The sequence below is a fragment of the Colobus angolensis genome, unplaced genomic scaffold (assembly GCF_000951035.1).
Source record: "Colobus angolensis palliatus isolate OR3802 unplaced genomic scaffold, Cang.pa_1.0 Scaffold164, whole genome shotgun sequence".
NCBI lineage: Eukaryota > Metazoa > Chordata > Mammalia > Primates > Cercopithecidae > Colobus > Colobus angolensis.
In genome coordinates, this window is record NW_012114755.1 from 2,850,848 (window position 1) to 2,875,032 (window position 24,185).

At 44.4% G+C, this 24,185-nt stretch overlaps 1 protein-coding gene across 1 annotated transcript in view; it reads left to right on the plus strand.

Annotated features, from left to right (window-relative positions):
* The first annotated feature begins 20,799 nt into the window (after positions 1 to 20,799).
* The window catches only part of NAV2 (neuron navigator 2), a 767,943-nt gene continuing 764,557 nt past the window's right edge, over positions 20,800 to 24,185 (plus strand). The window contains exon 1 of the mRNA XM_011937488.1: positions 20,800 to 21,103. Coding sequence (XP_011792878.1) covers positions 21,029 to 21,103 — 75 coding nt within the window. The 5' untranslated portion in view covers positions 20,800 to 21,028. The remainder of the gene's footprint in view (positions 21,104 to 24,185) is intronic.

Below are 24,185 nucleotides of genomic sequence, written 5' to 3' on the forward strand. Positions count from 1 at the left end.
TCCTAGTCTGCATGTCAGCACCCAGAAGCCCTCTTGCCCACAGATATCAGCCACATGTTCTAATCTCAACTGTATTGGACATAAAGGTGAGATTTTGTTCTCCCATCTGCCTTGCTTTTTTTCTTTTTTTCTTATTCTGTTATTGCATCAGAACTAACATGGAGTAGAAGGGTGCTATTTCGTAGCGACTCAAATTCTCCAACGAAGGGAGTTAGAAAGGTTTAGGAAGTGCTGTCTTAGATAAGGGAGGGGAGAAAGACCTCTATGATGAAGTGACATTTTGGTGGGGAGATCTGAAGGAAGTGAGGGAAAAAGCTGTGTGGGAGAAGAGCCCTCTGGGGAGAGGAAACAGCCTGTGCAAAGGCCTTGAGGCAGGCATTTGCTTCGTGTGTGTGTGTGGAACAGCAAGGATGACAATGTGGCTGGAGCATAATGAAAGCAGAGGGGACAATTCTCAAGGATTCTTAACTTTCTGTGCCAGGCAGTTATTTGTCTAGATTGGATAATGGGCATAGTACAGCTCATAGAAGGAATAAATGCTTCATTCTGGAAGCCCACAAACTATTGTTTTGAGCAACCTGCAAGTTTCCCCACCCCTGCTTGGTGCCAGGACTCCCCTTTGAGAGCCAAGAGCTGGAGAGATGTGCCAGAAACGCAGACTGGAAGATGTACGACATCCCTTGGGAGAGACTGGCTGGAAGGCAAGATCCACAAGACAGAAAGCAGAGATGACCCTCAAGTTGAAAACTTGAACCTAGCTGTGTGATTGATTACCAGGAGACCACCCTGATTTTGTTCTTTAATTACGGTGTTTATTTGATGCATCATATTGGGCCTGAAACGCTTAATACCAGCCGGTGCTGTTCATTGTTACAATGTCCTAATTAAGCTTTGATTTATATGCTAATTTTATTCCAAGTGTGTTCAAAAGGGGAAAAGTTATTAGACTTTATTTTGAGATTACATTTTAATCCTGAGGTCTGCTGGAGAGCACCGTGTTTATTCTGTTGGCTTTTGTTTCCGGGATGTTGGTGGCAATTGTGATTATTTCCTCGGAGGGGAAGAATGATGAAGTGGTAAGGAGCTGTTTAGAGTCGGTGGGGCTTCTGCTAATTGGAATTATGTAACCTCTTGCCTTTGCCTTGACAGCTTTGCAATGAGGCTTGCCTTGACTGCTCAGCTGCTTAGGAGGGACAACTAAGCAGCTGCCTTAGGGATGTCACAGGGAATATTTGGAAGGAAGGCCATTACATGAGGGAGTGATTGGATTTTGGAATGTGAGAGGAAATTGGGCTTTTACTACAGGAGTCCCTGAAATTTGTAACAGTCACGCAAAAACCAGCAAGGGAAGCAGCTGGTCTTTGCTACAGAAAAGATGTGTTTTGTTTTTATACTGTTATTTATCCTAAGTGGATGTCACTTGAAACTTCCTGTTCAAGGATTAAAAAGTCTTATGAACCAAATTATCTCTGGATCTTAGAAGGTTCACATGGCTTCATAAATACTCTGAAATAGTATGAAAAATGGGGTATGCATCTGCATGTGTGCATCGTGCTTGAGTGCGTTGTCTGAGGACCAGTTCAAAGTTTCCGTCCAAGAGCACTGGCCCTTCAAAATGTTAAGAATCACAGGACTGGGGAACATCCAGCTTGGATCTGTAATTTAATTTCCTGAGACTGGATATGTGGTCTGAAAACACAAATTAAAAACCAGCAGTTCCTTTCCCTCTACCCATCCAAATCGTAGCTCCCCGGGTCCACAATGGTGCCCAAGTTGAGAGGGCCGTGGGGGCAGGTTGAATTGTGAGGGATGCTTACCTGAGCTCAGAGGCATGGGCAAGGACCCATTATCTTTCCTCTGAGTGATCTGAGAGTCCTATTTGTTCCAACTTCTCAGGGAAGAGCAGAATTGCTTATAAAATAGATGAGAACTTCTAGGTAAACACTCAGAGACACACATTGTTCAAAATCCTTTGTAAACTGGAGCATATGTACTTCCCATGTCAGTCTCAGTAAGGGGTTCTCCACTGGGCCTCCAGCTTTTCTGATTGGGATTTATTTATTTATTTATTTATTTTCCCTTCTCCCTTCTCTCTGCCAACTAACAATGAACAGAAGAAAGTTTTAACAGGAGCATATTCGTTTCACTTTCTCCTTTTGTGACTACTGCAGGGTTTGTGGCTCAATGTATATTGCATTTGACATATTTAGTTTAGTCTAAGAAATCAAACTTAGGGATTGCAGTTCCATAAAATTATAGCACCTAATATTGATCAAGCACTTATGTGCTAAACATTTTATCAGCATTATCTCATTTACTACTCTCTCAAATCTAGGGCACATTCTATTATCAACCATATTACACACATGGGGAGACTAAGGCCCAGAGAGGTTCAGGGCTGCTTTGGAGTCATATATCCAGTATGCAGTTAACTGGGATCCAACTTGGTTCTGCAAGGCTCTGAGTCTATGGTCAGAACCACTATGCTAGACTGTTTCCTCTTGGATTCAATTACTCCTTTTTTTTTGTTTTGTTTTGAGGCAGGGTCTTGCTCTGTCACTCAGGCTGCAGCACAGTGGCATGATCATAGCTCACTGCAGCCTCAACCTCCTGGGCTCAAGCGACCCTCCTGCCTCCACCTCCTGAGTAGCTAGGACTACAGTCATGTGCCACCATGCCCAACTAGTTCTTTTACTTTGTGTGTGTGTGTGTGTGTGTATAGATATGATCTCACACTGGGCTCAAGTGATCCTTCCACCTTGGCCTCCCAAAGTGCTGAAATTACAAGTGTGAGCCACCATGCCCAATGAAGGATCCTATTACTTCTTAAGTGTCTCCTTTTCAAAATTTTCTGCAGAGGCCATTCACCCATCCTCCTGGGTATGAGGACATGGAGAATGGGTCAACCCTTCTAGTCCAGGCTTATATTTTTCAGAAGGGTACCAAGAACTGATTTGTGAGACAGCAGAACAATGCCATCTAACCTCAGAAGGGAGGTGACCCCCAAGTGGTCAAACTGCCCTCATTTTCTCAGGGTGCCTTGGCTCTGCTCCGGTTCTCAGTCCTGTGTCAACTCTGTCATCTAAGCCTTCCATCTGACCTAGCTGAATTATGATGTGGCTTCAGAAAATTTCTAACACCTGCTTCTGATACATGTATCTTAGCACCTTTGCTATTCTTTGCTGCCTGCCTGTATTTTTAGCTTTACACTTCAGGTTCTGTCAACTTTGCCACAGAATTAAAATGCCCCTGTTCACTTGTGCTGCTCCAGAGGAAGAATATTTGCCATTTTCCATGATGATGGCCCTGGGACGGAGAAGATGTGTGCTTTACTAAGGCTTCTAGATGACCCATAAGAGTTATAGTGAAAACATATTTTAAAAAGGATGACATATTTTTAAAAATCAAGTATTATCTTCCCACTTTATCATAAGGAATTATTCTCCTATTCCTTTTCTTATCTGTCCATATGCATATAAATTTTATGTAGTCAAAATGATGGCATGCATTTATTTTGTTTGTATTTTATGTTGTGAGTAGGAATTTTACCAGCTACATATTCAAGTGTGCAAAGATGCCCATTCTATTTTTCTATAACTTTAACTCTATTTCGAACTCCCTTTACACCTGATAGTGAAAACAAAGAAACAAACAAAAAGCCCACTGATCAGTTCCATGGAAACGAAACCAACCAAAGGTTTCCCAGGTTTTCGTGAGGGCGCATTCAGTTAATTGAGGGTGTTCTGCCTCCCTTCTTCCTGTTGGGATTGTGGTAAATTCCCAGGGGCCTTACAGGGCATCAAGACCTCAGTTGTGACTGAGGAGCCTTCTGATTCTGATTAGTCAAAGTCAAGTTAAGATAAACATAACCAAACATACAATAGGAAATTGAATACATGGATATAGAAGGGCTGAGATGCCAAACAGGGGACAGGATTAGCTATCGGGAAAACTACTATCACCACGAGGGATGGAGGGACATGAAGAGATGGTAGGGTTGCAGGGCCCAGAAGCCAGGACCCTTGGGCTAGAACCAGGGCAGAGGCTGCCTGGCTGGAGCTATAGGACCTTGTAGGGAGGGTTTATTTGGCGGGAGCTAGAATCACAAAAGAGACACAGCCACCTGTGGTGGTGGAACTTTACTCAAGGAAGGTGGAGTGAGAGCAGGAGAAGCACCCTGACCTCTCCTGCTTCTACACTTTAGCCTCCTCACTGCAAGTAGACTTGCTTCTACTCCAATGCATGAAATCATGCTGGGGTAGGGGCTATGGGGACTATCTTTCTAAGCTACCCTAAAGAAGTGAGTCATGGGTCTTCTCGACTCTCAAATTCCCCCAACCATGTTTTTAAAAATAATTTTTGCTCTTTCCAGGGACTGGCCTTGGGGATCGAGGGAAGGGTGATATGGGTGAAGGCCTGGGGCCTCGTTCTCAGAGAACCCACCAATGCCTAACACTTGCACTTTATTTCCAAGTCTTTAAGGAATTACAAGGAAAAAATAATAAAACTTAAGCTAGCATCTCAAAATTTTATTTGGCTACAATGGTGATAAGTGTTAAAAGGACTTTAATCATTCATTTATGGACATTTAGTTGGTTTTCAGCATTTGACTGCTAATCTGATGGTGGGTGTGCTTAAGGAGGCGGCAGAAAATTCCCACCTGATTCTGTACCTGTGTCCTGGATCCTGCGCCTTTATCCCCTACTGACCCCTCATGAACCTTGGAGGCAGCATGAAGGGGGGCTTTGGGCACTTCAGCCCTATTCATGGCAGAGCTGGGCCTTCTCCTTGTCTTCCATTTTGTACTTTTTCTCTCTACCTCCTGGTCTTGACTTTTCATCTGCTCCTCCCCAAATCCTGGCTAGAGATGTGGCCTCTCCTTCTCAACCCTGATCCTTGTGTTGCACTATCTCTTTGGTTCTTGTCCTCTGGCTATACCATTTTTGACCATCTCAGTTATCTCCTCAGAGGGAGTAAGGACATAACAGATGTGCTTTAATTCCTAAGACTCATCTTTCAATTCTAAGCCACAAACGGTATCTCCAAGGTTTATTTTTCAAATTATGTTTAATTTAAATTAATTTTAAAAGGAATATCTGATTGGTTTAGAAGATGTAGAAAACACAGAAAAACAAATGGACAAAATGAAAGTTACCCCTAGTTCTACCACTCAAAGGTAACTGCCACAAATTCCATGAGGGGAAAGGACTTGGCTTATCTTGTTCATTTTGGTAACCCCAGGGCCCAGGTACATAGTAAGTAAGCTAAGTAAATATTGCTAAATTAAACAATAACCTTTTGGAAATTTTTTCCATTCGTATACATTTTTATGCAAGTAGAATAATATTCTACCTACCATTTTGTAACCTATTTTTCTGTGTAGCAATGTATCATTAGCATTTCCCAAATCAATAAATGTTCTTCCACATTATTTTAATAGTAGCATGGTATTTGGTTATAAAAGCAGATCATAATGAATGTAAATGGTACCTTAATGTTATATATTTAGGTTTTTATTTTCTAAATTTTTATTCTCCCAAACTTTATATTCTTGTACATATATGGGTGCACAACTGTTCAAGTCAAAAGGCACATATGCACATTTTCAAGGTGTTCCATGCATCTTACTTTCTAGTAGGTATACACATTTCTAGCACAATGAATTATACTAGAATGTTCAATCCATGAAGCAAGGATTTCGTTCATTTATTTCCTGTACCGTAGTGAATCTAGTCTAGAGCAATGCCTAGCACAGAGTAGGTTCTTAATAAATATTTGTTGAATTTGTTTCCTTTTTCCCTCACCAGTAATGTTTAACGCTACTTTAAAACTTTTTTTTTCAGTCTGATAGCAAAAATAATGGTCCCTATATTTACAAATTGTAAACTTATCACACCCTTTGCCCCCAAAATGCTTAGTATGCCTGCTGGGATTGGACCTAAATATTTAAAAACTGTTCTCAAAACCAAAGCTAAACAGAAACAAGGTCTCGTGGAGCCAGAATCTCTGGGTTCAAAGATTCCCTGGCATTCGGCATGCTATCACCTGTACCCACTTACACATCGCTTAGAGCCAAGCATCCCATCCCCATGGGAGATTTCTGCAGCTAAAGGAAAGCAATAAGATTCATGGTAACAGCATTCATACTGCCATTTTTCTCCATGAAGAATACATCTTTGGTTTTTTTTTTTTTTCTTTTTGTTTTTTATACAAAGCTTACCTACTGACCCAGAAAAAAAGAGTTTTTTTTTGTTTTTTTTTTTCTTAATTTTCTCTGAGGATTTAGACGATATAGGCTTCTGTTAGCCAACCCCATGGGAGAAGACAATGGCATCATCAGACTTCAAAGATGTCTTGAACAGTGCTCCCTGGGGCTCTGTGGGTGCACTGCTCTGTGTGTGTGTGTGTATGCATGTGTGTGTGGCTGCAGTCAGGGAGTGCCAGTCAGGAAGTAGCCAGAAATCCCTCCAAAAGAGTCTAAGTGGGAGTTTTCTTCTGTGTGTCCTTGCTCAGCTTAGCCTGCTGGGCTTTGAGTAGTTAGGAGGCCACTGGACACACTGTGAGATGAAAGGAAGTTGCATTGACTTCCAGGCCACTTTCATCTGATGCCACAGGAAAAAAAAAAAAAAAAAAAAGAAAATAGAATGGGTCCCCGATTCAATGGAGAAACAAGACACTGGAAATGCAAATATTCCCAATGTGCTATGCAAAGGAGCCAAACCAGGGTCCCCACACCTGTCTTCCCAGGGAAGTTTGTGATCCACACACAGGAAATCTGGGTGGGCGGGCCTCATCATCAAAGCAAAAAGCCTTCCCTTTGAAGAATTCACAGAAACAAAATGTCAATGAAGAGTCACACACCCAAGAAACAAACACTATTCAGATGGAGTAACAAGGTTTTACTTGTAGAGCACACTCTTAATTTATCAGAGCACCTTTCCCCTGGTATTGTAATCGTCTTACAAACAATCCCTCGACAACAGCAAGGACAGATGGTATCTCTATCTTTAGAAAATAAACTTTTAGATAATAAACTTGAGGCTCAAAGAAGTTATAGTTTTTTACCCAGATCCTAGAAATAGTAAATGGAAGAGCTGGAGCTTAAACCAGTCAGTGCAGAAAGTCTCTTTGTGGCTTCACTAGATAAAACAGCAGCAGTAGCAGCTGTGGCAATATTTATTCCTTTTTTCAACATCTATGTTCAAGATACCTTCTCAGTGATATTTGAGCTAGAGTTTAGAGAAGATTTCAACAGTGGTTAAGATCAAGGCCTCAAGAGTCAGACTGCTTGAATTTGAATCCCAGCTTCACGCCTAACTAGCTGTATGACCTTGGAAAAGTCACTTAATTTCTCTGTGCCTATTTCCTTTTTCTGAAAAATACGGATAATAATAGTATCTGTCTTATGAAATAACTGTGAGGATTCAATGAATTATTGTATCTAAAGAATGTAGAACAGTGCCTAGGACAATAAGTGGTATGGAGGTGCTGGCTAAGATAACCACTGGGCCTGCCTGTTGTTGCATGCGGCACACAGCACCTCTGCACCTTCCACCTTAGTACACAGCTAAGGCTGGCCTGCCTCAGCCCCACTGCATTAGTGGCCCTGCTTTGATTAAATGCACCCAGTCTCTCCTACCTGCCCTAGAGGTGAGCACTTGATGAAGAGAGAGGAGATAACCCATAGACTGGCTTGGTATGTTGAAACAACCTGGGCAATCAGACCCTCTGATGCCTAAACTAGGCTACCTAATTAGCAGTGAGATCTGAGGATGAGAGAGTGGGTGGAGTCTGAGAGATACAGCATCTGTGCTTTTATTTCCATCTCCACATCTCTACGTAAGCCACCATTGTCTCTTGCCAGGTGACTTCAGTGACCCAATTGGTCCCCCTGCTCCCTGTTTTATAATCCAGACTCAAAAATGCAGCCAAAGCAAACTTCTGAAAATTTATCCACTTAAAACTCTCCAGATGCTTCCCATTGCATTTGGAGCAGACTTCTCTGACTCAATCATGTAATACTGTTTCATTATTTGCCACTTTCTAGCCACACTGGTCTCTTGACTGCATCGAACATATTGTGGTCTCAGGGTCTTTGCACTTGCTCTTTGCTCTTTCTTCCCCCACACCTTCACTTGGCCAGTTCCTCCAGGTCTAGTCTAAATTGTCACCTCCTCAGAGAGGCCTTCCCTGGTCACCCTATGAAATGGTGCTCTCCCCAACCTCAGTTACTATCATGTCATCCTATGTTACTTCTTTTGTGGCAGTCATCATTACTATCTAAGATTATCCAGGTTGTATATTTGTTTCTGTGTTTAATGACTGGTTCCACTGCTAGAATACAAATTCCTTGATGGAAGGAAGCTCACCTGTCATGTTCACTGTGGCATTTCCAGTAGTGAGGATAGTGCACTTGATAAATATTTGTTGGATTTGTTTTATGATTTCAGTTTCAACTCCATTTCCAGTACGTATATGCCCCCCTTCTTTTCTTAAGATACCTTGAAAACCAAAACAGCCTACTGAAATAAACTTAGAACTTGAATCTTGTTACCTGTTCCAACCTCCCTGGGAAGTTCCATTCCGAGGCTCTTCCTCCACGTGTGACTCCTCCACAGCCTAACTGACATGCTCATGCCACCCGTGGGTGCTTCACTGCAGGCCTGTTTTTATAGCATCCTCCCATGCTTGCAGAAGTGCCAGCTCCTAGAGGCGAGAAGAACAGAGCCAGCCCACCCTCTGCTTCCACCCCTTGCCAACTGACAATAAGCTCCCTCCCAGCCACTGTCTATTTCAGACAACGCTGCATTGTCTCAACTCATCATCACTTGGGTAAACGGTCTCCTTCCTTCTATTCTAGCCACTCAACCGTGGTGGTGCTGAGTAAAGGGTGTTAACAGAAATGTTTGAGGAGAACCTACCAGGAATAGGAGGAAGAGAGAACCAGAGTGTCCCAGCCAGTTCAATTCTGCCCTTCCCTTCTCCCCACCACAGCCATTCTGCAGATGAGGATACGGAAATCCAGAGAGGAACTGGAAGTGACTTTCACTAAGCCACCCTTCAGTGAAGTTGCAGAAGGGTGGCAACATAAAATAAGGACTGCAGGCTGCCCGAGAAACAGGTGCAAGAGAGGTGGGGTGATGACTTTTCTTCAAATACAAATCTCTAACTTTGCTGTTATTGGCATTTATGATTTTCAAGAGTGAAACTTCAGCTGATTCCCCAAGATCTAGAATAAGAGTCATATTTAGTAGGATAATAACAAACTGGTTTTGTAAAGGTCTATGGAACAGATCCATCCATTCTTCGTGATGTACCACTCTGAGTACAAGTTATGCCTGGCTTACTCTCCAATGTGTCTCTAGTGCCAAAACAGTTCCTGGGACAAATTTGTTGGATAAATGAGCCCTGAGTCCCTACTTTGAAAACTTACTATCTGTCCAGATCTTGCTAAGCATTAAAAGGAATAAAAAAGGAGAAATAGATACAGTCTGTTCTCTCCTTCAGCTTTTGATCTGGTTGAAAAGGAACTGCTGCAAACTAGCTTTGTGACCAAAGGCAAGTTACTCAATCTCTCTGACGCTGCTTCTTCCTCTTATCTCCCACGTAAAATAAAGATAACATTACCTATCCCACAGAGTTACTGTGAAGATTAAATGAAGTCGAGTATTTAAAGCAACTGGCATGTTGTTCAAGAAATTGAAGTTTACAGTTCTCTCAGTGTAAAATATTAGCTATCTATAATTTGAGTTATTTTTGACGATTGAACTTTTTTGGTAGCTCTGGGCTTGTCCCTTAAATTCCATTTAGTCAATTTATTTGAAAAGTTTTCTAGTACACTGAATTTTTTTCCTGCTCTATAAAACTTGGTTGAATTCAGAGTCAGCATTATGATAGATTCATGTAGTTTAATGAATGGAAGAGATGTGTAAGATTGATTGTCCATTCACTAAATGGTCCCAGATCTCCCAGACCTTTTGTTTTGTTTTTTGTAGGTCTGTTGGTCTCTTCTCTTGCTGTCAGATTGTTGTCTCTTAATTCTTACAGTTGTCAGTTTTCCCAATTAGGTAGGGACCTAATTTGTTGTGGGTTTGAAAATGAATTAACTGGACCCATTTAAAGTGTGAGTAAACCAAGAGCATCAGACCCTGAATGAGGACCTGGGAAGGCTATGGCCTTTACTACAAACCTTGGCATCATCTGTTTTGACTTCTCAGAGATTTCCTGATTCTTTGTGTCTTCTCATCAATGATATATTAGACAGACATGAAAGTTCTTGGTATATGTAGGCACTCAACAAAATTTATTAAATACATGAATGAAGAAGCAAGAAAACGTAATCATATTTATTTAATATACCATAAACTCCAGTGGTATGTGTGAGAATAAGGGTGAGGTGAGAGAATATAGAGTGAGGTTAGTTTGGCATTTTGGAAGAGACTAATTGAGCTAAGTTTTAAAGGAAGAGAAAGATGTTGGGTGAGGATAAAGTTGATATCATGAAGGGGTATAGGAAAGAGAAAGAGTGGATGTTCCCCTGTCCTTGCTATTCTGATAGGCTTGTTTCTTCCCAGGATGATGTGAGCAAGGTATTTCTGAAGGATTCACTAATCCATCCATCCACACATTTAATGAGCATCTCATGTGCTTGGTTCATTTCCAGTATTGGGTCATAGGAAAAGAAACAAGAAATAACTTCTGCATTGAAGGAGCTCTCCTTGTAACCCAAGTAAAAAAAAAATCTAGATATATATGATTTGTTTCCCTCAACTTCCAATCCATTAGAAAGTCTTATTGATTCTGACTCCAAAGTATTTCTCAACTCCATCCATTTGCTACCATCCTGGTCCAGTGGACTCTTGCCTGGACTATGTAATCACCTCCTAAGTGAACTCCCCACTTCCATCCTTGTCAATTCTCCATGAAGCAGACAGAGTTATCTGTTTAATCTTATCAAGTCACTTCCAAACACAGAACACTCCCATGCTTCTAGCAGCACTTGGAATAAAATCTAGTTGCCTTTCAGTGGGCTCAGGCTCTATATGAGCTGGCTCTGCCTAATGTCCAAATCCATCCTGCACTGCTCTTCCCCTCAGTCACTATTCCACAATTTCATTGACCATGTTTTTGCTCCATGAGCACAGCAAGCTTGTAGTGCTGCCATCTGCCTCACGGCCTTTGCACTAGCAGCTGCCTCTTCTGGAATGTTCTTTTCCTTGATCCTGCATGACTGGATCCTTCTCACCATTCAATCACAGTTTAAATTTCTTCTTCTCAAAGAAGTCACCTGCAACTACCCCAATGAAGGTAGTACCTTGTCATTCTCATACCATCTTATTTTTATTCTCTGAATAGCTCTAATTATTCTCTCAAATTATCTGGGTTAAATATTTATTTATTTCCCATCTTCTCCCACTATCACCATGAGAGGTGGGACCTTCCCTACCTGGTTAATTACTCTATCTCAGAATGTTTATTAAGTAATACAATTTATTGTAGGATAGAGTGAATGATGATTGAATGAATGAGTAGATGGGAGATAAATATGAAAAGAGATGATTACAGTATGACATGGCAAATGCCGTTAAAGAGATGGGAACAAAGAACTATGGGATTCCAGAGCAGAAGGCAACCAATTCTGACAAGGATTTGGAGAGAAAATTCTTAGATTTTGATACCCAAAGGTAATGAAAGTTCACCAGTCCAAAAAGAAAAAAAAAAAAGGTTGAAAATGAATCTCCTTTCCTGGTCTGCTGGTCAACTGACTCTGTGTCCAATTCAGAGAGAGCTAAAGACACGAGGGAACATTTTTGTACTTAAGATTTCACCTCTGTGATGCCCACCCAACTGATGTACGACAGTGTCTAAGCTGAATCTGCTACTGTGTCTTCTTACCAGAATTCTAAGACTGGTTACTTCTTCCTCAAGTCTTCTCATGATTGGATGGAAGATTTTCCTTAAATTAGAGAAGGAAAGGACATGCTTTAATTTCCTAAAGTGTTTCACATACACTTGCTTCAGATATTCTCTAGCTCTGAAGGAGGGCAACATGGATATTCTTGTTTTGAAGACAAGAAAATTGAGGAGCAGCAGGGGCTCAGTTTTAGGAGTCAGAATCTACACTGAGTAAGTACTTTTGCCTGTCCTCTTTTTATTGTGTGCTACAAATGTCTGACATTGCTTAGCCATTCTAAAATATCTTTCTTATTTTCCACCATTGATTGACCCCCTGACTTGTCCCAAAGGTCAACAACCAATCAGATTCTCTCATGAAAATTTCAACTAAGTTCCAGGGGCTATGAGCAAATTCTGCTAGGTGTTTGCACTGAAAGATCCTGATGTAGACACCTGGACTGGCAGTTATATTAGGCCATGAGGAAGGTGAGTAAACAGAGAAGGAGACAAGGTGCATTCCCCCCAGAAGCCATAGGGGAAGTTTCTACAGTCCCTAGGCTTGTGGTTCCATTCCCTGGGAGACCTGGTTATAATCTGACTCCTGTTTTTCAGTATCTGAAATTGACGTAACCCTATCTTTAGGTGCTTCGGTCAGGTTTGGGGTTAGGATCCTACATGGGTAATTGGATATAATTTTAAAAAATATGTCATCCTTTGTTGAGGCAAAAACTGTGTCACAGTTGGCAATAGGTGTTAAGGTCTTTGCCACTGCAGCTCTCACTTGGGATCACGATCTGTGTGTGTGTGTGAGAGAGGGAGGTGGGGGAGGGAGGGAGGGAGAAACAGAGAGAGAGAGAGAGAAAAAATTAGAGAGAGAGAAACAGAGGTCAGAATCTCCACGGACAAGACTCTGCTCTCCTGGATCCTAGCATGCAGATGGGGACTAAGGCAAGTGGCATAATGGCAGGAGAGAAAGGTAGCTGTTTGAAAAAAATGTTCCCCAGATTGCCCACCCCTAGTAGGTGAAAGATTATTGCATAGAGTGTTGGGTTGAAGCCATCTATAAAAATAAGACAGCACCCACCAGTACTGGGCTTGGGGAAACATATGCATGTGTACCAATGGCTTCCAGGCTCATGATCAGGCTACAAATTTGGCTACCTGGTTGTGTCTGCTCCTTGGATTTGCCTGGCAAATCATCATCATTTCAGGAAGGGGATGTATTATTCAGGGCTCTCCAGAGAAATAGAACCAATGAAATAAACACATATATAGAACTCCTTCTTCCTCAGGACATCCATCTTTTTCTTAAGGCTTTCAATGGATTGGATGAGGCCCACCCACATTAGGAAGGATAATCTGCTTTACTCAAAGTCTACTGATTTAAATGTTAATTATATCTAATGGAATACTTTCCCCAAAACATCTAGAATGATGTCTGACAAAAAAACAAAAACAAAAACAAAAAAACACTGGATACTATAGCCTAGCCAAGCTGACACATAAAATTAACCATCACAGGGGCAAAGTGGGCATATTGATAGAAGTCTTTCTCTGTAAGGTACATTATTGTTTACAAAGTTTGTGCTCATCCATGATAACATCAAGTCCTTATAACATCTCTATGAAGAGGAATATTAGTTTCCCTATTTTATAGATGAGGAAATCTAGGTTCAGAGACAAGATTACATTGCTGATGATGGTGAAGAGGGGATTTCAGCCCAAGTTGTCTAACTCAGGTCTCTGTTCTTTTAACTATATCACACTCCTTATGACTGGGTTCATGGTGTCACTTCCCTACCATGCCCCTGCTGGTTTTCTTCCTTGCATGAGCTCAGACTTTCTTCCAAGTGTCTCTGAGTTGACTGGCTCAGAAAGAGCATGGGTTTTATTTTGTGGCTCTGTCTTGTAAGCAATCTCAATGGGCCCCTCTGGGACAGGGCCCAGGAGTGTAATATATGTGGATGTTTCTGAGTGAGCATAAGCTTCCACCCCAGCTGCCATTCCCTCTCCTCTGCCATCCCCTCATCCTACAGCTGGGCCCCCTTCCTGCAACCAGACCTGGAGAGTGATGGTTGGAGCTGGCAGAGATCCAGCTGGTTACTGTCTGGTCCTCATCAATCCCTCCTGCTTTGATGCCAGACAAGTGTACCTCCCTTCCTGAGCCCCAATATCTTCCTGCCTCCCAAATAGGGGCCCAGCAACAGCATTGGCCTTCTGCTTTGGTTTGTATCTTGAGCTCCTGTTCTAATGGGATGTCTGTGTACATAACACCCTGATAATGCTGGACCCACCTGGTCTTCACCAGATGATGGTATAGAAAGATCTGCCTGGGGCTATGGACAGATCCTGCAGCCTGGTGGCATCTGGAGACTTTGGAAAGACCAGGACTCTCTCCTGCAAGACCAATAGGACTCCTTGCTTTCTCACCTTGGTCACCCTGTGTGATGGGGCAAGTTTTGATTGGGTGATAGGATTGGAAGGGGAGTGGAAAGAGAGAAATGTCCATGCTAGTACCTCTCCAGACATGTCTGGCTTCACCTTTTACTCCATGTTTTTGGACCTGTCCTCAACTTAGGAGAGAAGATAAGTTTTTTTTCAACAGTTCAAGTCTTATTTGCTGTACTGGGTTCCTAAGATCCTGTCATGTGGGCACGTATGTACCAGGTCACTCCATGAAAGAGAGATAAGGAACATGGGGAGCACAAGCCTCCCAGATTGCAAAATGGCCCTGGGTAAGACAAGAAGAATGAATAACTGTTCGGAGATGCATAACCTTGGGGATAGGATGCGTTGCCCTCTAGGTTACAGAAGGTCTGGCTGTTACGTGGCCCAGACATCCTTGTTCTGCATGTCTAAGAAGCAGAAACGGGTCTTGGCATGGAGGCAGGTTTCAGTTTGGTGTTGGAAAGAGCTCTACAACCCAGAAGGCAATAAGCACTGTCTTGAGAGCTTCAGAGAGCCCCATCGAGAAAGGTATTCGGTCACAGGCTGGACAGCTCCCTGATGGGATCCTGTCCAGGGGATTCCTGGATTTAGTGGGAAGCTGAACCAGGTGCCCGGAGGCATCTCCTAACTCAGGTTGTCCAACGATGCAGGTCTTCATTAAAGTATCAGGTGCGTCTGTCCCACAGAAGAATGGCGCTAGCAGGCAGGATTGGCATGTCTCTGCCTGGCAGGCCTGCCATCGAATAGCAGCAGCTCCGGAGAGACCCTCTCTTTTTCTCTGGTCCCCTAGCTTGGGAAAGGGTTCGGGACCCTGGAAGGGGACCGGGGTGGCGAGGCCGCCGATTGGCAGCGAGGCGCCATGTGAACTGCACTGGTTGGCTGGTGGGAGGGAGGAGGAGGCGGTTTCCCGGGTAACGGGAGGGCAAGGAGCGGCTGCAGCGGCAGCGGCCCCGGCTGAGAAGCGCGGGCCGGAGTGCGGTGCGAGACCGGCTGGAGGAGGCGGCTCCGCGAAGCCGGTGTGGGCGCAGGTAGGAACCCCCTACGCCGCCTCCCCCAGGTCGGGTCGGGCTGGACTGCCCGGTGGCGGGACCAGCCTGGGAAAGTTTGCGGTGCAACTGGATGGGCAAGGAGAAGAGGACTTGGGGATGCTCTGTGCTGAGCTCCGGGGTCCAGAGCAGGGAGGAGACTGCGGTTGGGGAGAGGGCCGGCCCTTCACTGAGAGGCTCGGGGGCCACACCTCTGCTTCGGGACTCTGACCAAGGGCCAGGGCCTCTCAAGCCGCCTGGCCGCAGCATAGATACCGGGCCAGCGGACTCACAGCCACCCCTGCACGATGACAGCCGGCGGGCCCTTGTTCACAGATGCGCTGGGAAACTCTTCCCCAGCAGATGCGGGGCTGGGCGCGCGGCGCAGTGCTCCGAGGCTGCTCTGCGAGCTCGGGGGGCGCACTTTCCCGGTCTCCAGCGACGCTGTGCACGCCCCCATCCGGAGTGGGTGTGTGTCCCTCTGGGCGTACGTGCTTGAGGCTGTGCCACCTCCTGTGCGTGTTCTTGTGTTTCTGACTGTCTTGTTTGCGTGTCTCTGTGGGTTCCCCTCTGCGCGATTGTGTCTCTGGGTGTATCCCCGCGTGTGGGTCTGTGTTTGCTGTTGGCATGGGTGTCTGTGAACGCCATCTCCAGGTGCTTGTATCTGAGTACCGCTGTTTGTGGATCCTTCTGTCGGCGTCTCTGTGTTTTCGATCTATGTGTGTCCTCCTCTCTGTGTGCTAGTCTCTAGGTGTATTTATGAGCGTGTGTGTTTTGTCTGCGTCTGTGTTTTCTAGCTACGTCTGTATCCGAATGTAGGTCCAGTACCTGTCTGCGCGGGTCCCTCTGTGGGGGCGTGCTTCCTCGTTTGTGATGTGAGCTTCTGTGGGTATCTGTGTATATGGATGTGCGTCTGTAAGTCTGTGTGTGTGTCTGTCTGCATGTCTGCGAGTGTCTGCTGTGCTCTTGTGGGTCTGTGTCTCTTCGCTGTGCTTGTCTGTCCATATGTGTGTATGTGTTAGTGGGCACGGTGTAGGTGGATCGGATCCGACCCAAGCCGGGGGCAACTAGGCCAGGCCTGCGGTTCCCCTGGCTCTCGCTCTCCCACGCTCCGGTTAGCTGCGGGCGGCGGGCTACGGCGGGCTACGGCGGGCTAGTACGCGGGCGGGGAGGGGGCGCCCGAGCACTGGAAGCCGCGGTGCCTCCCGGGTGTGCGCTCCGCTGAGCCGGCTCCTTTCTTGCCTGCAAAGGGACTCAGGCGGTGGCGGTGGCAGCCCGCGTCGCCCAGCTGGGGCCCTAGTGACTTATTTTTGTGTGTGATCCTTTCTTTTCTTTGGGGAAGAGGCGGGAGCACGCTCCGCTCACTCGCAGTGCGCAGATAAAGGCGCCAGGGTTGGCGGCTGGGTCAGCCCTCCCTCACCCTGCGGCTTAGCAGAAGTGGCCGCCTCGCGGGCTCCCTTTGGGAGCAAAAAAGCCCCTAGATTAGAAACTCAGCCCAGAAACTACCATGCCTCCTTGGTTCTCTTTCATACCTCTTATGTAACTTATTTATTGATTGATTAATGAAAAGCTAGATTTCCAAGAAGCTCTTCTGTTTCCCCTATTGACACCAACGGCTAATTAAAAATGCGATGTTGGTGATGAGTGTTAATCAGACCATTGGAAAGACCCTTCTTTTAGATGCACCCTTCTTTTAGAAGCTGAACTCCAGGTATAAGATGAAACAGGTCAGACCCCCCCCAACCCTCCAACCTTTAATCCAGATTTAAAAACCAGTTTCCCCAGTCCCGGCAGCCACTGGAGAGAGGGACAGGAGTGAGGAAAAGGCCAAAGGGGCATTGCCTGATTTTGAAAAATTTGGAAAAATCTAAGGATATTTTACCAAAGCTGGGCGCACAATTCCAATACCCACGGCAGAAGGAGTAAGTTATACCTAAGAAGGCCTGGCCTGTGACTTGTCTGGCACCTGGAATCCTAAATTGGCATTTAACAGGGAATTAAGTTTTACTGCAGGAAGGGACTTCAGCGGGTCCCTCTGAAGGATGCCTCTACCTCTAAGACCAGGAAGTTTTTTTCCTGTACCATCTATGTACTAGGCTATGTCTTCAAACCTGTCCCCCAACCCCAACCCCTGGGGGATTGCTCAGAGGAAGAAGGATTTGGGCAGATGTAGAATGGTAGTTCTTTGGAGGCTTTGGAGGCTGTTTGTACCAGGCAGGAAAAAGTCTTGGCAGTGAGTTCAGAAGATCTTCAGTAAGACTGGGCTTGTCTTCTGAACTTTGAGGAGAAGCCAGGGCTTGCCCTCAATGCTCCCCACTCATCTTATGGTGCAGTTTGGCCAGGCCTTCTCTTTTTTCTCTTTTCCCTTGCAGCTGCTCCTGGCTGACTTATGACACAGAGAGGAGAAGCGGCTGATACATTGCTGCATTTAGGGATCAATCCAGCAAGCATGTTCATTTCTCAACAATTCAGTTAAATGTTCCCTGACTGAGTCCTTTCAGCTCATTTTCATTCAAGTGTATTTAAACATCCTGAGATTTCCCTGGCAGTAAGAAACCAGAGCTTTTACATCAGGGCATACTCTCTTGAAGTCTTCTCTGCCCAGTCAGGAAATAGACTGGATGTGGCAGCTAGCTAGCTGACATCAGCATCCTTGCTTCTCCTCTTTCTCCTGTGACTCTCTCCTCTCTGGCTCCATCCAGCATAAGGACAGCAACAGCCCCAGAACTGGTGGAGACTGACTCCTAGAAAAAAACAAAAGGCTCACAGGAGGTGTTGAACATCCTCCCACTTCCTGCTGGTTGGGAGGTATTTCTGTGGTGAGAGCGTCTGTCCCCATGTGCACTTGGGGCGTGTGCGCCGGCTGGTGTGATGGGATGTGACAGGGTCTCACCCGGGAGGGAGCTCCAGCGCAGGGGCCTGGCGCAGAGTGCAGAGCTGTTCTCAGATACAGAGAAAGTCCAGAGCTGTCAATGAGGCAGCCCCAATGGAGAAGGCCTTCCAAGCAGGAGACCCTTTTTGGCACCTGGCTTTTTTTTCTTTTATTATTATTCATGAGGAGGGCCAGTAGCTATGAAAAGTGTAGATTCTGAACTCAGCCTGCTTGTGAAAAGCCAAACAACAGTACTTCTCCCAGAGCAGCATGGACATGAGCAGGAACTTTGAAGTCAGACCTAGGTTCAAATTTTAGACCCACACTTCCTCGCTGTGTAACTCTAGGCAAATTACTTGACCTCTCTTATCTTCAGTTGTCTCATCTCAAATACAAGGCTAAACATCTCTATTTGAAGCAAAAGAAGTGACACACACAAGACCTTAACAGAGATTTGCTGAATAAATGAATATATGAAGCAGTAGCTAGCACTCAGCATATAGCAAACATTCAGTACATGTTAGCAATTATCATTTGATCACCTCTTCTGTGTCAATAGCTGATCTCGATCTTTCCAATTTTGTGTGGTATCATTCTCCTCACTTTAAAGATGAGAAAACTGAGATTCAGAGAGGTTAAGTTACTGGCTCAGGGTCACACAAGAAGCTGCAGCATTGAGATTCGAACCTAGGTCTGCCTGAGTCTTTTAGTTTGAGGTTTCAGTTGGATTCAGAAAAGGGTAATGCTTATAGCCAGTTTGTCAGAGTTTACTTGCATTGTGGTCTGGAACTAAAAAGAATGATTCTGAGGTTTCACCTTTGCAGGGGATCCCTTGAAGGGGCTGTGGAGATAGCAGCGGTGAGCAACAAGAGAGTGTCTACTTTTTTCTAAAAGCTCAGCTACTTCCTGGGTCAGCAGAGGGCTTCAGTCATTTTGTCTATAATGTCAGCCACTCTTGGATATACAAGATAACCTTCTGAACATTCTGCTCCTCACTGATTCTTGCCAAATTCAGAACATCTGTGACTTGGGAATTCACTTGCAGAAATCTGTTCTGACTGAGTGTTTCATGTGTGTGGGAGACGCCTTCAATTAAGAGGGATGTACCTGCGAAGTCACATCCCCTCTGCAGCTTCTCTCCCAAGCATCTGCTAGTACTTCTCCTCCTCCTCCTCCTCCTCCCCCTTACAAGCCCTCTGTGGGGGAGTCTCATGTCCGCCTCTTAACCTGCTCTGGCACTGAGCTGTGCGGAAGCCTTTTGTGATAGGGGATGGCTTTGGCCTTATTCCAAAGTAGCCACCAGTCAGGACAGCTGCAAGGGAGGGTCTGTGGGTTTCTGTCTAATGCCGCTGCGGCCGGATCTGGCCACAGCTCTCCCGGAGGCTGGCATGGCCTGAATTGTGGAATGGCTAGTGCGTTCATTACAAATGCTGGCAAGACTAGTGCCTTTTAGTAAAGAGCTCCCCACCCCCCATTCCTTTCCTTCCTGATGGTGCTGGTGTTGTGGGAGGAGGCATTCATAATTACTTGTTGATGCATCTTCACAGGATTCTCAGATATGTCCCCACCTCTTGGACTATTTATGGGAGAGTGTACCAAGTATGAATATTTTTCTTGGTGTAGAGGTCCCTTCCTTTCTCCTCCCTCCCTGTCCCTCTGAGCTTCTGTGACGTCAGCCAGGAGGTGACTGAGTGTCTGCTCTATCTGCAGGTTCCCAGGCAGGGAATGCAGCTCCGTAGTCGGTTGCTTTTCGGCCCTGAGACAATCTCGGCTGCTCTTTCTCACCCTCTCTGAGGACCCTGGTGTTTTGCCTGCCATAAGCAGCTGTAATTGGGGGAAAAATGTTGATGCTTTGTGCTTCACAGACCATTGCTTCCCTGTCTCTTCATACTTTGGTGCCTTATTCCTCTGATGATGATGATGATGATGATGATGATGATGATGATGATGACGATGCCCCCCATGGAAGTTTGAAAGATAACTCATTTCCAGCTCCGGTGTGCTTATTTCCAGAACACAAGAGGTGGGGAGCCTGTGAGGCCCCTGGAGGTTGGTTGTCCTTTAATGTGCTCAGAGGAGCTTGGAAAAAGATCATCGGCTGCTGCTTGGTTCAGGCCTCACTATGTGGCTCCAGATGGTGGGAAAGACAGCTCAAATCTGTACTTTTCTACAAAAGACAAAGCTGACTGTTGAATGTTTTCTCCTCAGGTATGGATCTTACACCATGAAGGAAGACAACAGCCCAGGAGGGGAGCCACCACTGTGATGAACGCTTGCAGGAGCCATGAGGGGCAGCTTTCCGCGCAGTGTTTGCCGTGATTTATGGGAGTCAGGGGCTGCCAGAGAGGGACGTGGATGTTATCAGCTTGGTGGATTAAATGCCCATTTACATTGTTATTGACATATAAATTATCTGTGCCAAGGAGACAGTGAAGGAAAGGGTTTCTGGGGCAGTAATGTGGTATGTGCCTCAGGATATGGACTTGTCTTTGCCCAAATTTGTCCTCTGGGCTCTCATGAAGCAAGTCTCAGATCTAAAGTAAAACCCCAAGACTTAGCTCTCATGATGCCGGCAGCAGTCACCCTCATTGCAAAGGCAGCGGTGCCGAGTGAGGTTCCTGAGTGGATTTTAAGAAGACAGGAAGACCTTTGAAGAGGTGGTGCTAATTTCCTTGGCTGGCGGGAACTCTGTCTGGCGGTTGCATGCATCACTTTTGTGTGGGTTATTTTGTTCCTCTGTGGATTTGGAAGCATTGCTGAAGGAGAGAGAGGATTTTATTTCTGGGAAATGGAATCAGTTTCTGAGTCCAGCCAACAGCAGAAGAGAAAGCCCGTTACCCACGGACTGGAAGATCAAAAGAGGGTAAGTGGCAGAACTTTGTTGGTTGATTGGATTATGGTGCTGGAATTGCTAAGTGTGATTCAAAGAGCATAGGTGGTCATCATTGAGCATGCTTGTCTGTCTTTCCCTCCAGAAGGAAGTAGTATGGTGGCTTGAGATTTGCTATGTCTTGATGCTGGGTGTCTTGACATACTGGTAGGCAAGAAGAAAGATAAAGAAAAGGGAAAAAAATTCAGTCCTGGCAGCCAAAAAGGCAAAGATTTATAACTGTTAACTGAGGAAGTTAACAAAAAATGTTGGTGTTCTCAAAGTCCAATATGAGTTTCTTTGTACTGAAGCCCTCTTCGGGATTCACACACTCTTAGCACCTTTTGGAAATGTTGCTCCTGACAGCGGAGGTTTCGTTTGAATTATTCTCTGTGTGGTTGGCTGGCTCTTGTGTTTATGGATCAAAAACATATTCTACTGCACTCTTTGGCCCTATCCGTGAGAATGTCACAGCCGTTTAAAATGGCCTGTTGAGTGTAGGTCATTTGCTGTCATTGGTCTGAAAGCTGCAGTCACCCAGGACCTGTGTCTACCAGTTAAAGTTCAACTTGTCTTTAAAAGGCAGACGCGTTGGGGAGTAGCATAGAGTGGTTGGTTGTCTAGGAAGAAAGTTGAAGCTGTATCTTCTCACTCTTGGGGCATAGCTAGGACCAGGGAGGGCAAGGGTTAAATACAGCTCTAGCAGAGTCCAAGTTTGTGTTAAACTGAAAATAATTTCTGATATTTCCTTTGAAATGTTGTGGATCATTAAAAAAAAAAAAAGACTTCTGGTGTTCTTTCAGAGTGGTGTGGATATCCTTCTCCTCCTGAGTCTCAAAGATTGACTCTTCCCAGTGTGAAATACACATGGAGATGAAAATTGTCCTTCTGACTCTTCCCTATAATTTTATATGCCTCTGTGTGTGTGTGTGTGTGTGTCGTGTGTGTGTGTGTGTGTGTATGAAAAAGGATTTTGGATTGCATTTTCTCTGAACGTCCAAGGATAAAAATAAACAGAAATAAACATTTATAAACATAAATATTGACTCCATTCTTAACAAAAAATTCAATTTCCGAAGCTGCCATCACTATAATTCGGGAAGAATGCCCACTATCTTGGGAACCTAGATAAGTGGGATTTGTTTTGTGATGTTTGATTTATTAAGTGTATAACCTACTAGACCTGTCTACTCCTATTTCTACAGAAGCTTTCTGAGAGATTGGAGAAAAATCAATAATAGTTGTGAACAGAACCCAGGATTGACTGCATTTGACTAAGTATTAGCCAAGTTTGATATCCAGACACTTAGCAGAGGAACATTTGGGACCTCTGACACTGTAGACAATTTTAATTGGGCTGGTATAGCCAGATAATATGCAATTATGATGGCTTCTTTTTGGCTAGGTGTAGATGTCTGCATTTCCCATCTGTTCTTGGCTCTGGCTGTGTTGGGTCCACATGTACTATGGAGCCTCTGGAAGTAGAATATAACCCCAAGTGAGGCTCTGTGGCAGCTGGGGTAACATCAATTGGTCATGCTCAGCTGACATTCATTTTAACTTGAACTCTAGCCGTCATGGCGATTATTAAATTTATAATGATATATGTAAGATCCATTTTAATGACTCTCCATGCTTGGGTGAGCTCTCACTTGCGCTGGCAAAATAAGGCTTAATAGAGTATTACATTTCATCTTCTACTGAATTTTCTGGGCTGTGGTTGAAACTTTGCTTAGAAAGAATTAGATTGTTTTTCCTGATAGGCATTGTGATCGAGTTCCACATTGCTCAGAGTACAGTTTCTGGGCTTCTAGAAATACCGCTACTGCAGTAGCTTCTGTTGGCGGCAGCAGCTTCTGTTGGTGTGTGAATGTGTGTGTTTGTGGGTAAACATACACCCCATTTGCGTCAAGTGTGAAGCTAAACAAGCCTCTCAGCGTGCAGCCTGGAATGTCTTGTCCACGAAGCTGAAAGGCGACTCTACAGTGTTTTGGCTCATATACTTCGGGTGAGCTGAAAAATCCTCTTCAGGGGGGATTGGCTGAAAATGCAACAAAGGCACAATCGAGGCATCTGCTGGAGAGCTGGGAAGTCTCCACCAGCATGCTTAAGTTACCAAGTATTCATTGGCACTAGATCCCCCTGGCATTTCTGTCTGTGTGTAAGGGGTGTTTAGGGAAAGACAATTGTGGGGTAAGTCAAGAGACAAGGCAGAGGGCTAGCTAGATTCAATTTTGCTGTATTTCCCAATGTCCCAAGAAGCAAAAGCCACTTCTAATGCACCTGGTTGTAGCTTGGTGATTGTTTTGGGGTTTCATATGGATGAAATGGCTGGTTTAGGGCCAACTAGGATCTGGCTTTTTGTGGGTACATGCATATACCTTCTGCAGTGAAAAGTGTCATGGACTATAGAACTAGAGACCTGGGTTCAAATACCAGTGGTGCTGTGTGCTAGCTATGCAACCCTGGGAAACCTACGTAACCTCTCTGATTTTTAGAGTCTACATTTTCAGCATAGGACAATGGGGATTTTATTATAGGGATATTATTAAGATTAAATGGAATAAAGCTGGGAAGGACTTTGGCCCTTGGTAAATATTTAAGAAATGTTCTACATATCCTTGGTATAGATTGCAATGTGGGCTTTCTTTTTTTCCTTTTGTTCTTAGCAGGCTGCATGTGATTTTGTTTTAAATCTTTAAAAAAATACTCAAGTAATACATACACATCACAAATTTGAACATCATAGAAGAATACAGAATATGAATTTCTCATTTCTCTAATTCTATCTAGCAGTGACTGCTATTAACAGTTTGGTACGTATTATTCTTGACTTTTTTTGGTTTGTGTTTCTTAATAAAATGGATTCATGCTATACATATTTTTAGGAAACTTGCTTTATCATTTAAAATAATGTGGGTGTCTGAGTCATTACATACACGCCCAACTCATGCCTTTTAGTCACTGGTTAGAGATGCACTGTAGAAGTGCCAAAATTTATATCACTAATCCCTTATAGATGTACATTTAGGATGTTTTTAGATTTTTGGTTTGGGCTCTGTTTTTTGATAGTACA